The 14537-nt window shown below is 31.5% G+C and overlaps 2 protein-coding genes across 2 annotated transcripts; one reads left to right on the top strand and one right to left on the bottom strand.

Moving 5' to 3' along the window:
• Window positions 1-2603: 2603 nt before the first annotated feature.
• Window positions 2604-3098, bottom strand: LOC131607648 (cysteine proteinase inhibitor 5-like). The gene has a single exon (XM_058879626.1). The coding sequence runs from the start codon at window positions 3033-3035 to the stop codon at window positions 2706-2708; it is 330 nt and encodes a 109-aa protein (XP_058735609.1). The 5' UTR covers window positions 3036-3098; the 3' UTR covers window positions 2604-2705.
• A 7793-nt stretch (window positions 3099-10891) lies between these two features.
• Window positions 10892-14537, top strand: LOC131602924 (MACPF domain-containing protein At4g24290-like). The gene is made up of 7 exons (XM_058875148.1): window positions 10892-11328; window positions 11752-11990; window positions 12089-12290; window positions 12422-12484; window positions 12825-13017; window positions 13208-13374; window positions 13563-14537. The coding sequence occupies exons 1-7, from the start codon at window positions 11080-11082 to the stop codon at window positions 14247-14249; spliced, it is 1800 nt and encodes a 599-aa protein (XP_058731131.1). The 5' UTR covers window positions 10892-11079; the 3' UTR covers window positions 14250-14537.

Below are 14537 nucleotides of genomic sequence, written 5' to 3'. Positions count from 1 at the left end.
TAAAATTTTGTAATAATAATGACTCTTTTATCATTCTAAACAAAATCTTTTTTTTTTAAAAATGTTAAATTTTTCTATGTTTTTTTAAAAATTCATTTTCGGAAGTCTTCCCTTCCCCTCCCCTCCAAACTCCCAAATATTTGTCTATATTTATAAAACATTTTTGTATAAACAATTATCAAATGTTGTAACCAAAATAAATGGTAAAAAGAGTTTTTTTTTACTTATGTAATTCAAAATAAAATATTTTTCAATTATTTTGTTAAATTATTAAAAAATATATTACATACAACTTTGACCAAATTATTAAAAAATTTGTGTTAAATTACTTTCGTCCCTTACCATTTAATTGAGTTTGTGTTTCATCCCCACTTTACAAATTTGATGATATATCAAAGGAAATAGCAAAATCTATAATATAAGAAAAGTTGTTATGAAAATCACAAAAAAAAAAAAATTTGTTATCTTAGTTTAAATTAATAATTTGGGGACAAAATTGTCTTCTATTAGGTTTTTCAAACTCATTTTTTCACTTTTCAACCCACTTTTCACTTTTTATTACTTTATTATTATTATTTTTAATAAATTATTAGTCAAAATATTTTAATAAATTATCTTTTAATAAAAAGATTATTATAATCATTTTAAATGATTGTTAATTTATAGGCTTAATTGCAACTTTAGTCCCCCTATTTTGTCTTTTTCTTGATTTTGATCCCTCTATTTTAAAAATCACTATTTTAGTCCCTTTTTAAGTTTTCTGTGCAATTTTCGTCCCCCTATTTTGTTTTTTTCTGCAATATTAGTCCCTATTCCTATCTTTTTTTCAATAAAAAACTCAAAAGGGGGACCAAAATCGTGGTTTTAAAAACAGGGGACTAAGATCGAGAAAAATACAAAATAGAGGGACCAAAGTTGCAATTAAGCCTAATTTATATTTAAAACATTATTTAATTTTTAAAAATTAACTTTAGTAATTGAATATTAATAACGCCGAAATATAATTTGAAATAATTTTTATTTTAAGATACAATATTTTTTAAGAAAATAATAATAATTTTAGTTTAAAAAAACATTTCAGTTAAAATGAATTTAAAAATATACTTGAAAAGATGTGTTATTGGATAAAATACAAAAATTGTACCACTTATCATTAATTTTAATTTACATGATTCAAAATATTATTATATTAATATATGTCAAATGAAGTTTATACAATTAAAATAGTGTTTGCACAATTAAATATTAGAAAAATTATTTGTTATCGAAGTCATTTCACAAATATATGTTATATATCAATGTAAATAGGAGAAATAAATATACCTACGGGAAAAAGTGTATTACTTATTCAATTGTAACATACTCCTATTATTTATAGTCAAGTTCTATTAATTTAGATTTTTTGTAAATGATACTTAAACAAAAATAATATTTGTATACGGGAAAAAAATTTATTATTGATATAAATATTTTTATATACGAAAAATGGTATTTATGATCTAAAAAAAATTATTCAAAAAAGGTATACAGAAAAAAACTATTATTGATCTAAATATTTTTATATACGAAAATTTACTATTGATTCAGATATTTTTCTAAATGATACCTAAACATAAATAATATTTGTATACGGGAAAAAAATTATTATTGATTTAAATATTTTTAAAAAATGATACTTATGGTCTAACAATTTTGATTCAAATTTTATTTTTGATTTAAAATAAATATATTATATAAATAAATGCGCGTACCAAATTAGAACTCATGCGTAGGCACGTATTTGTTACTAGTTTGGGCTAAAGGGAAGAGGGCAATATTAGGCCTACATGGAGTTAATTAATACCTCGTTAAATTAACTTAAGTAATATAGTGAAAAATATATTTGTGGTTCTATATAATAATAACTTAAGGTTTAAATATGTAATTTGTCCTCACAAATTTACATCATTTTGATTTTGATCTATTTTCTTAATTTAGTCCTTACAATTTAATTTTTATTGGAATTGGTCCATGCAATAGGTAAAATATTTAGTCTTAGTCCTTATCTCACATATATTAGATTAGAAGGATTAAGATTAAAATATTTTACAAATTAAAGGAACCAATTTCAATATGAATTAATTTCGCTAGGAATAAAACAAAATAATAAGAATCCAAAAAAAAAAAATTTAAATATTTGCAAGAACAAAAAATTACAAAGACTAAAGTAAAACATTTTGTATATAGGCCGATACCAATTACTTGTTTGAATCATATATTAATCATATTAGAAATAAAAAATTCAGGATATAACACAACTTTTTATTGTTTTCGTAAAAAATGATGACGACACTAATAATTTAAAAATTATTTTACACGTTCACATGTTTTATATTTTAAATAGTTTGACCCGCATTCACATGTTTTCTTCTTACTATCAATTATTTTTAATTTTTTCAAGATCATTTATTTATTTTTTGTCTAAAATTAATATATAAAAACTCTTATGAAATTTCTATAAGATCAGAAGTACAATAGAGCTCAATACAGTTTTACATAAGTTTAGACTAATACTCCATTATAACATGCAAAACATTATTTATTATTCATACAATAATCATAAGTTTACATCAAAGTGATGTTGTGAGGGCTTAGAATTATGAATATTTAATAAGTTTACATCAAAGTGATGTTGTGAGGGCTTAGAATTATGAACATTTAATAACTTAAGCTTTAAGAGAGACAAACGAAGTGAGGGTTTGTTTCTCCAGCACAACAACATTGTATTTATTAGAAGCAGTATTATCACTAGCTGAAATATTGAGACAGTATGTCGTCCCATCAGCAACCTTTGTTTCACCACTAATAACCTTATCTAGCTTCAGATTCAGTTTGGCTTTCTTGTCTTGCTCGGTAACAGCGTATTTGGCGATGTTGATTACATGTGGATCATTTATATCCTTGATTGGGGTCCAAACACTTGCGATAACTTGATTTTTCACACCTGCTGAAGCCAATAGAACAACAAGGAGAAGAACGACATATTGAAGTTTCATGATGCTCAAATTGTTATTTTTATTTTTCTAAGCTTATGAAATTGTGTTTGTGTGGATTTTATTCTTTGCAGGTTAGGTTCTTATTTATATTGCACATATACTATGCAAGGTGACAGCATATATTAATTTCATAAATAAAAATAAGCTTTCTTAATAATTAAGTTTTTAAAATAAACATTATACAAGTTTTTTATATATTTTTTTTATCTCTTATCAATTTCAAATTGCAAGCATTTATACATACAAAACAAAAAAGTCATATTTTATCATATAATTTTGGTTTAAACATTTAATTATTTTTATATTGTAAAATATGAAGCATGATATTTTAATAATTAATTTTATTTATTTATTGTGTTAAAGTGGGTTATCCTTGAAACATTATGTTCTTATCTATATTGCAATAATAAAATAAATTAAATTTGACTTTTTCTTAATAATTAAATCTTCTAAGTTAACTAGTAACAAACTCGTGCATACGCATGGGTTCTGTATGGTTACACGAATTTGGATACATCATTTATTTTAAATAAAAATGTTAAAAAAGAAAAAAAACAATTAGATAAATAATTGATTATTTCGTATATAAAAATATTTAGATCAATAATAGATTTTTTCTCATATACCATTTTTGGATTAAAAATATTTAATCATAAATACCATTTCTCGCATATAAAAATATTTAGATCAATAATAGATTTTTTTCTCCGTATACATACTTCATTTTTGTTTAGGTATCATTTACAAAAATATTTGGATCAATAGTAAATTTCGTATATAAAAATATTTAGATCAATAATAAATTTTTTCCCGTATACCATTTTTGAATTAAAAATATTTGAATCATAAATACCATTTTTTCGTAAATAATAGATTTTTTCTGTATACAAATATTATTTTTGTTTAGGTATCATTTACAAAAATATTTGAATCAATAGTAAATTTCGATCTAAAAATATTTAGATCAATAATAAATTTTTTCCCGTATACCATTTTTGAATAAAAAATATTTGGATCATGAATACCATTTTTCATAAATAATAGATTTTTTCTATATACAAATACTATTTTTGTTTAGATATCATTTACAAAAATACTTGGACCAATATTAAAGTTTCGTATATAAAAATATTTATATCAATAATATATTTTTTCTCGTATACCATTTTTTGATCAAAAATATTTGATCATAAATACCATTTCTCGTATATAAAAATATATAGGTCAATAATAGATTTTTTCCGTATACAAACTTCATTTTTGTTTAGGTATCATTTAAAAAAATATTTAGATCAATAGTAAATTTCGTATATAAAAATATTAAATCAATATTAGATTTTTTCCCGTATACCATTTTTTAATTAAAAATATTTGGATCATAAATAACATTTTTCGTAAATAATAATACAAATATTATTTTTATTAAGGTATCACTTACAAAAATATTTGGATCAATATTAAATTTTCGTATAAAAAAATATTTAGATCAATAATAGATTTTTTTCCCGTATACCATTTTTGGATCAAAAATATTTGATCAGAAGTACCTTTTCTCGTATATAAAAATATTTAGATCGATAATAGATTTTTATCCCATATGTAGACCTCATTTTTATTTAGGTATCATTTACAAAAATATTTGGATCAATAGTAATTTGGTACATAAAAATATTTAGATCAATAGTAGATTATTTTCCCGTATACCATTTTGGAATAAAAATATTTGGATCATAAATACCATTTTTCGTAAATAATAGATTTATTTCCATATACAAATATTATTTTTGTTTATGTGTCATTTTACAAAAATATTTGGATCAAAATCAAATTTTCGTATATAAAAATATTTAGATCAATAATAGATTTTTTGGGGCCTATTCCATTTTTGAATAAAAAATATTTGGATCATAAATAACATTTTTCGTATATAAAAAAGTATTTAGATCAATAATAGACTTTTATCCCATATGTAGACCTCATTTTTATTTAGGTATCATTTACAAAAATATTTGGATCGATAGTAAATTTTGATATAAAAATATTTAGATCAATAGTAGATTTTTTCCTGTATATCATTTTTGAATAAAAAAATATTTGGATCATAAATATCATTTTTCGTAAATAATAGATTTTTTCGTATACAAATATTATTTTTATTTAGGTATCATTTATAAAAATATTTGGATCAATATTAAATTTTCGTATATAAAAATATATAGATCAATAATAGATTTTTTGAATAAATTTTTCCTGTATATCATTTTTAACTAAAAAATATTTCGATAATAAATACCATGTTTCGTATATAAAAAAATATATCAATATAAGATTTTTTTTTTTTTGGAAGAAAGAAATGAGAAAGTGATGAAAGAGAAAAAAAATAGAGAATACAGAGAGATTTGATAAAATTGATAAAATATAATAGTTGTATTATTTTAATAATAAAATTATGAATATTATGGTGTAAAGACCAAAAACCACAATTTTAATGTGGTGGCAAAAAATCAAATAAGGGTATTTTTGACTTTTTCACAATCATTAATTTTCTTATATTATAGATATTCTATAATTTTTAATACATTTTATCTCTTATTATTAGTTTAAAATTTAAATGGTGCGGTTGATTCACATATTACTAGGGAAAAGCCATACCACAACGGTTGGAAAAGGGATATGACAACGTATGACCAACCTTGTGACGTAAGAGATGGTTGTATATCTGGTGTTTTTCACCACTGTCATGTGAGTGTAATAATAAGGCATGACGTGCGCGACCTATCACAATGGTTACGATTAAGAACCATTATGATATATATTTAGGTAATGGGTTCGAAACTTAGCAACAACAATTTATTTGACATATAATTAATATTTCACCACGGTTACAATAGATAACCATTATTGAAAGTATCCTAAGTTTATTATATAATATGTAGATTGCTTATTTTTTCATACTCCTCACTAAACAAATACAACCATTTAAATTGATGAAGAAGTATTTAAATCTGAAAAAATTAATTATTCTGGAATAGCCCAACGGCTGAAAGCAGCCCTATCCATTTCCGCACCCAGGTTGGCCCAGTAGCCTCGGCCTAATCACCTAAGGACAATGGGAATGCCATCGTTCTTGCCCCTCTGTTGGGGACGCTCTTTCTTCTGGTCTGAGGACAGCTCACCATTGATGTACTCGACCAGACCAGTCTCAGTGCCAGCAACAAGACATTCACCTTCCTCCCCGTCGAGTACAATGACTCCTCTGCTTGTTAAGTTGCCCTGTCAATCAGAGGCATCCTATGTTTACTTCTAGAATCCTGGAATTCACGCGTTTTGGGTCTAGATCCACAATCCAGCCCAAAACATGGACCAATGGGCAAGCACTGGGGGCAATATATAAAACCCTCTCACTTGAGACTCCCAGGTAACACAATTTAAAACCTTGAAACACTAAAATGTATATGTGCTCCTACTTATTTGATCATTGGAGTGCCTTGCAGGTACACCCCATTTTCTCCTCATCACCAACATTCTATAAACGTTTCTGGCCCATTTCTAATTCTGATAAGCAGGTGTGATCAGTGGCACCGTATTGGGGAATTCATTTTCTCTCCCCATCTCCTCCTCCTCAGCGAACTAAGACCAAAGCAATATCCAACAATTCATACCATGGCTAGTCACAACGAAGACCATGATATTCGTGCTACCATTCTTTCTCCCGAGCGCAAAACCAACATCGACTTCACCAACCCTTTCCTAGAGGATTCAACCCCTCAAAAAAGAGATGGTGAGATTTCATTTCCTTCCTCCGAAGATATTCGTGATCTTGGCGACCAAAATGCTGAACCCAGCAGATCCAAGAAGATTCAAAAAGGTGCACCAGAGTCCTCTCAGATCCCTTTGCCGACCAACGCCGACCCCGTCTTGGCGATTCTGGTCGAAGCCCTAAATAAGACAAACTCCCTGACCCTTCAGCAAAACAAAAGGATTGGGGTATTGGAACAAAGACACCAACCAATATCTCCCCCGCGGAGACGCCGAAGGCACTCTTTGAGCCCGTCTTCGTGGCCCCGAGAACGACGTTCAAACCGAAGAGATACCAAGGTCCCGGCGATCACGAAGCGCGACCGTAACTATCCTCGTCAGAATCAGTCATCCCTAGCTTCCAAGAAGGGCAAGGAGAATCCTCGGGTAGAGACCCGAAGAACACCTCCTACATATCTGACAAGAAGCCCATCTACTAGACGGGATCGGAGACGTCGGGGATCCCCTACTCGTTCCCCCAATTACAGCGACGATGACGAGCCACGAGGCCCGTTTCCCTCGACATTCTGGCCACCCGACTTCCTAAGGTCCTGGAGTAACCTCTCCCTCTGGGCATGTATGACAGTATAACCAACCCCATCAAATGTAGACTCTTTTGCACCATGTTGAGGAAATGAGCCATAATGTGGTATAAAAGTCTCCTCGACGTGTCCATTACTTTGTGGAGGCAATTGAGGAGAAACTTCTCTCGTCATTTCACAGTTTCTCGATGCCACCCCAAGTTAGAAGCGTCACTAGATGCAATTATGCAGGGGAAAGATGAGTCCCTCCGGGCATTCATTGAAAGATTTAATAAAGAAGTTTTTTAGGTATCCATGACCGATGACATGAAAAAATATTTGCTCGAACGCGTCCTACGTCCGTGCAACGATTTCACCAAGGTTGTCAGCATCGAGACCCCCACATCCTTGGATGCCCTCCTCCTCAAAGCACAAGCCTACATCCAATACGAGGAGAATGAGGCGGCCAACACCGCTCGTGATTCTCAATATCAAGAAAGCACCAAGTCCTCAAGATCCGAAGACCCCTCGACCTCTCGTCGAGGAGGATACAAGGAGAGAGGACAGGACTCGCAATCCTCAAGATTACAATGGCTAGTCGGCCGGTTTCACGACTATATCCTTTCGTCGCCTCCAGGGAAAAAATTCTGTCTGAATGGTCCAATTCCGAGTTTAAATAGGCTGGAGCCCATTTTCCTCGACAAACACCGGCCAAGCCCAACACTAACAAGTCCAAATACTGCCGGTTCCACAAGAGTCACAGGCACAACACCGAGGACTGCATCCACCTCAAGGTTGCCATAGAAATTTTGATCAGGAACAGCCACCTGAAACAATATACCAAGAAGAGAGATGATGTTCGTTCGGGAGCCCAGGAGACCAAAAGTGTCGAGGAAAAACCCTCTACCGAAGGTGGTTGTGTAACGCTCGTAATATTTCTTTAATTGTTTAATTCCTTTATTTTGAATTATTTAGTGAAAGTAAGAATTTTATTAATAACTATGCAGCTAAATTATATAGTTGATTAATATTAATAATAATAATAGAATATAAAGTATATAATTAATAAGGCCAAGATAACGTGTTAGCATGAGTTATGTGGGGGTGTGTGTTAAGCCCAATTGTGAGAAAGAATTAGTGAATGTTTAATAAAAAGAAAGAATTAGAAAAAAAATAAAGAGAATTAGAGAAGTTTGAAGGGAACGTGAAAATAGAGAGAAGCAGAGGTATGGCTAAGGGGAGAACCTCCATTGATAGAGAATTTGTAAAGAAATTGCTAAGGTAAGGGTGAGGTTCCAACTTTCTAATAAGTGGCATAATAGTGGGTATGTATAGATGTCAATTGTTAGGTTTTGGGATGTAAAATTATTTGTGAAATTGATCCTATAACTGGTTCCTATTGGTGAAATTGTTGTTATGGTGTGCTTTGGATTGTTGTGTTGTGATTATGAATGAAAATTATACACTGTAGGAATTTGAATGTTGCAGAAAATTGATATTTTGGGGTTTTGGGGAAACTGTCTTGTAGCAGGAAAATTTAAACATTTTTGGCTTCTGCTACAGAGCTAACCAGTTACTAGATTTGGGGTAACCGGTTACCCTACACTAAAAATGGGGATTTTGGTATTTCTGAACGAAGTAACCGGTTATCAAGATTGAGCTAACCGATTACCACTGAAGGTTTTTTTTTGTGGATTTCGATACTATTTTGTAGTAATCCGTCACCACTGTGCTGAAAGGAAAATTTTGAAAACTTTAAAAATTCATATCTTGCGACTCGAGTGTCCGTTTCATGCGCCGTTTTGAGCGTTGGAAAGCTAAAAATATTATCTTTAATTTGATTATAAAATTGAGCTTTTAAAATTATATTTTTCTGCTGCTACTTTATATTTCGCGTGTCAGTGTTGTGTATAATATGATGATTTTAGTGATGATTTTGGTGATGATTGAGAATGATGTTGTCAAGATGATGACCCTCTAATTTGCAGATTGTATTGCGATGATGTTGTTGATGTTTGCCTGAAATGACAGAAATTGTTGTTGAGAGCTTATGCTATGGAATTATATGAATTCATGGTTGCATAAATGATGTCGCATGCATTTAATATTGTTGAAGGCTTATTCCTTGTTGTTGGTTGAGGGTTCATGCTCTGTTGTTGAAGGCTTATGTCTTGTTATTGCCCATTAAATGACATTTTGGAGAGGGCTTATGCCCTGTTGGTACCACATGCATGAAATCGAGTTTGTTCCATAACATGAAAGTATATGTTGCATGAAGAATGTATTTGTAAGTCCATTATCTATATCTTCAGCCCATCATTTGTTGTCTTTAAAGACTCCACATCCATTTTTGCTACATCAAATTCATTTTGAAGCTTCTCCAACCTACTCTTTTGCTTCTTCATAAACTGGTCTTTCACATTCACCACATCACAAAACCATTAAAAATATCCACAGCCAGCTTGTGTTGCACCTTGTGTATTTCATATTGCAACTATATCAGAACAAACAAAAACAAAGAAGCAATTTAATTTTTTTTAACCTTATAATGACGTCAGCCCCAAAATTATTTTCCAAAGTTCGTGACAGTTGAAGCCTTTCGAAGAAGAGTCATATCTCCACAACCACATATGGGTTTCTATCGCAATTGACATCCAAACGACCACCGCTCTTCACATTGGATTCATATGTACATTGCCCAAATTTCGTTGATGATGATGACGACTTCATTTTCCACAAAGAAGAAAAAGGTTTAGGATGGAACGAAGAAGGTTGGAGAAGCTTAAAATTTGAGGAAAATTTGTCTTAAAAGCTCTAAGATGGAACGAAGAAGAAGGTTGAAAAAGATCCACATCACCTGTTGTTATGTAGACCAAAACAAACGTCAGTTTCAGCCAAATAGATAAGGATTAATGTAAATTTTTTTAAACAATTAAATAAACACTTTGAAACTTTTTAAACTTAAGAGATCAAAATGAACCTCGAATAAATTTAAGGGATAAAAAAAGATATTTTACCTTAAAAAATAATAAATATATTTAAAATTTCACATAAATTCAAAATTCAAAAGAATGTTGTAGCTTCTTTTTTTTTTAAATGAGATTATATTGAAAGAAACGAAAATTGATACAAAACGATAGGGGGGACATCAACCAAAACCCTATCAAGAGGCAATAAACCTATAGAATGGCAAACCGAGTCGATTCTTAACAAAATCTGCTTGAATATTAGCCGGAATGGAAGAATAGTAAGTAATATCAATTAAACTAAGGCCTAAGTTAGCAAACGCATCAGCGCAGCTATTGCCTTCCATATATATATATATACTATGAACACTTTAATATGTATTGAATTTAATGTGTAGAGAGATTCATGATTCAATCATTAATTTCATGTTCATTTTTCAAAAAAAGGCCACAATACAGTACTCTCATTCACAAAAAACAAACAAAACTTGGAAAACGTGACTGGTTTGACCAGTCAGTGTTCTAAAAACATTACAGCATGTTTAGGAAAGAACTCATAAATTAAACCAAATACAATAATAATAATAATACTCCTACTGCACCATTTCTTTGACTATTGACATTCATAGACCCTTTCTTCTTCTTCTTCTTCTTTTGCTTTTCATTTTCGTTTTCGCTTTTCATAACTACAAATTCCACTTCTTGTTTGTTTCATGATCAATTGAAGAACAACAACAACAATCCAATCATCACACGAACATGTCAAACAAGAAGAAGGTACTGTCTGTAGAAGATGTGATAAAATCCGTTGGATTAGGTTTCGATCTCACCAACGATCTCAAGCTCAAATCCTGCAAATATAACTCCAAATTGATTGCTATTGATCACCAGAATCTCCGTACGGTTCAACTTCCCGGTCGCGTTTCAATTCCCAATGTCCCCAAATCCATCAATTGCGATAAAGGCGACCGGATGAGATTGTCTTCTGATGTTCTCTCTTTTCAGCAGGTCTTTATTCATTCTTTTTCTGTTTTAAAACTCTAAAGTTTGTTCTTTTTTAGTTTTAGCTCAAGTTTGTTATGTGGGTCTAGAGAACCAAATTTGTATTAGAAATTTTTTATTTTATTTAATGGTAAATTTAGTTAGTAGGTTTAGGTAATTTGGCCATTAGTGAAATTCATAAATGATTCTAGAAATTAAAAGTGAAGTTATTTATGATATAAATCCAAAAGGTCTAATAATAGTACTATGATAGAAGATTTATGTATAATTGCATGGTTATTTTAGAATTTTGTTTATTATTATGGTGAAATGAAATTCTTTTGCATGTGTTTGTTGATATTATTGTTGAAGTATTGAAGGGTAGTGAGTGATTGTTGGTGTGACTGATTAGACATGTATGTTTTTTGTTTTGTTTTGTTTATGAGTTAGATGTCGGAGAAGTTCAACCAGGAGGTGTCGTTGTCGGGGAAGATTCCGACGGGCCATTTCAATTCTGCGTTTCAGTTTTCAGGAGTTTGGCAAAGAGATGCTGCCAATACCAAGAGTCTTGCATTTGATGGTGTCTCCGTTACACTTTACAACATAGCACTTGATAAAGCGCATGTAGTTCTGAGTGATCATGTCAAACGAGATGTTCCTTCGTCATGGGATCCCGCTGCATTGGCTAGGTACTTTATGCAATCAAGATGATATGATAGAATTAAGGAATCCACCTGCGATGTTTAAGTTGAATTTTGTAGATAATCTTTTCATTGTATCTTTTTAGGTTCATTGAGAAATATGGAACCCATGCTGTAGTCGGGGTGAAAATAGGGGGAACCGATATAATTTATGCTAAGCAGCTGTATTCGTCTCCTCTACAACCTTCTGATGTACAGAAAAAATTGAAGGACTTGGCAGACGAATTCTTCCTCAACCAGGCTGGACAATATAACAATAATGATGGGACATTTAATAAGAAAGAAAAGGTTTTAAAGCTTATCTAATTTTTTGTTCTCTTTAAATTTGGTAATTGTATACGACTACACCGTGTATATTGAGATTGAAACTAGTTTGTGAACAAAGTGCACAACTTATATTTTCTTCTCGTTCCTCCCAGTTTATGAAGGACACCGGACTAGGATTCCTGGATATTCAAGCTCAGTCCTACCATGAATCAGAGGTGAATATTTGTTTTTAAAATTGAATTTATGCCAGCTACAAGATTCTTCTTATTACCTATGCCGGCTTTGGCTCCTAGAACCATTGCCTATTTCCTTTTTCTCAGTTATTTTATAATATAAATTGCCGTGTAACATGAAGACAGCTGAATGTTACTAGAGTTGTTTGTTATGCTTTGGTTTTTCGAGTTCCTGGATTTTCTGTTGCAAATTTTAATTGTTATCAAAGACACTTTTCTGCTCAACCATTTGTTGTTAGAACTCTATATAGTTATTTAACTTACAAAAGGAAAACACAAGAAATGTTCTAACTATTTTTCTACTTCTCATTGAACATTATAGGTTCAGGATATCAAGTTTATGTGCAAAAGGAAAGGTGGAAATGGGAGGAACAATTTAAAACATAATGAGTGGTGCCAAACCGTTTTGTCTCAACCTGATGTAATATCAATGTCATTCATACCAATTACATCTCTACTTGGTGGAATAAATGGGAGCGGATATTTAACCCATGCCATAAATCTCTATTTAAGATGTAAGCAACTAAACATGACTCCTTTAGTCATTTACATATTCACTTTTAGTTTCAAAGCCTGTGATTATGAGAAACAGCCTTTTATGTTATTTAAGGTATCTATGATGATGATGTTTTTTAAATATATGTTGCGCAAGGGATTATAAAGAAGTGAAATATATACATCATCCACTGTAATTTCTAACTGCAGATAAACCAACAATTGAAGAACTGCATCAATTTTTGGAGTTCCAGCTTCCAAGGCAATGGGCCCCTGTATTTGGTGAGCTTGTCCTTGGTCCTGATAGGAAGTCGCATACTTCTTCATCTTTACAGTTCAGTTTCATGGGTCCTAAGCTCTATGTGAACACAACATCGGTAATACTGCTTGCTTTATGCGTAATGTTTTTTCAATAAATTGTGTTTGAGATAAATTTTTGCTGTATTGACGAAGACACTTAGGAGTCTTAGTTTCTTTATTTACTCATTCAAAACAGCACATTGTTAGAACTTCTGTATGTGACAAATGCGGTGATAAATTTGGTCTGACCCCAAACTTCGCGTAGGTTGATGTAGGAATGAAGCCCGTGACAGGCCTTCGATTGCATTTGGAAGGAAAGAAAAGTAATTGTTTGGCAATCCATTTACAGCACCTCTCCTCCCTCCCCAAGACATTCCAACTTGAAGGAGAGACTAATGGAAATGTATCCTATGCCTCTTCAGAACGCAGGTATTACGAAAAGGTTCAGTGGAAGAGTTTCTCTCATATTTGCACGGCTCCTGTAGAATCCTACGATGACAATTCTGTTGTGACTGGTGCTCACTTCGAAGTGGGAGAAGCTGGTCTAAAGAAAGTTCTCTTCTTAAGACTTCATTTCTCTAAAGTTGCCAATGCAAGACAAGTGAAAGCACCTGAATGGGATGGTTCGCCTGGCTTGACTCAGAAATCCGGAATGATCTCAACTTTCATCAGCACTCGGTTTTCAGGTCCACAAAAACTGCCACCGCCACAGCCATCAGACGTAAATGTCAATTCTGCTTTATACCCTGGAGGTCCTCCTGTACCTGCTCAATCACCTAAACTTCTGAAGTTTGTTGACACAACAGAAATGACAAGAGGACCACAAGATTTGCCTGGCTACTGGGTTGTGTCCGGGGCAAGGCTTTACGTGGAGAAGGGTAAAATATCGCTTAAAGTAAAATATTCTCTTTTAACCGTGATTTTACCAGATGAAGAGACGGGGAGTTATTGAAAGTATCAAATGCGAAAGAGGTGGAAGAATGAAGATGAATTTTTTTCCGGTCAAGTAGCTCAATGAGATGTGCATGTGTACATAATAGTGTCTGATTCTTTTCTGTTGTACATTTTCTCTATTCATTATAGGTGTTACTATTTGATGTTGTCATTATTATTTGTGTATGTATGCATGTATACCTACACAACAGATCGTTTGGGAGAATTCTTTGATGTGGTGTTGAGAAAAGTTTGTGTAACACCTTAGTCTTTTTGTCGGAATGTTTTTGAATGTGTTTCTGCGTTA

The sequence above is a fragment of the Vicia villosa genome, linkage group LG5 (assembly GCF_029867415.1).
Source record: "Vicia villosa cultivar HV-30 ecotype Madison, WI linkage group LG5, Vvil1.0, whole genome shotgun sequence".
Classification (NCBI taxonomy): Eukaryota; Viridiplantae; Streptophyta; class Magnoliopsida; order Fabales; family Fabaceae; genus Vicia; species Vicia villosa.
Note: the sequence above shows the minus strand (reverse complement) of the source record. Positions and strands in the feature narration are given on the sequence as shown.

What these genes read in the sequence shown, in the direction of transcription:
- LOC131607648 (XM_058879626.1), bottom strand. Translation starts at nt 3,035, where the DNA reads ATGAAACTTCAATATGTCGTTCTTCTCCTTGTTGTTCTATTGGCTTCA.
- LOC131602924 (XM_058875148.1), top strand. Translation starts at nt 11,080, where the DNA reads ATGTCAAACAAGAAGAAGGTACTGTCTGTAGAAGATGTGATAAAATCC. An exon ending in CATAAATCTCTATTTAAGAT is followed by an intron (nt 13,018 to 13,207) that starts GTAAGCAACTAA and finishes TTCTAACTGCAG; the next exon opens with ATAAACCAACAATTGAAGAA. An exon ending in TCTATGTGAACACAACATCG is followed by an intron (nt 13,375 to 13,562) that starts GTAATACTGCTT and finishes AACTTCGCGTAG; the next exon opens with GTTGATGTAGGAATGAAGCC.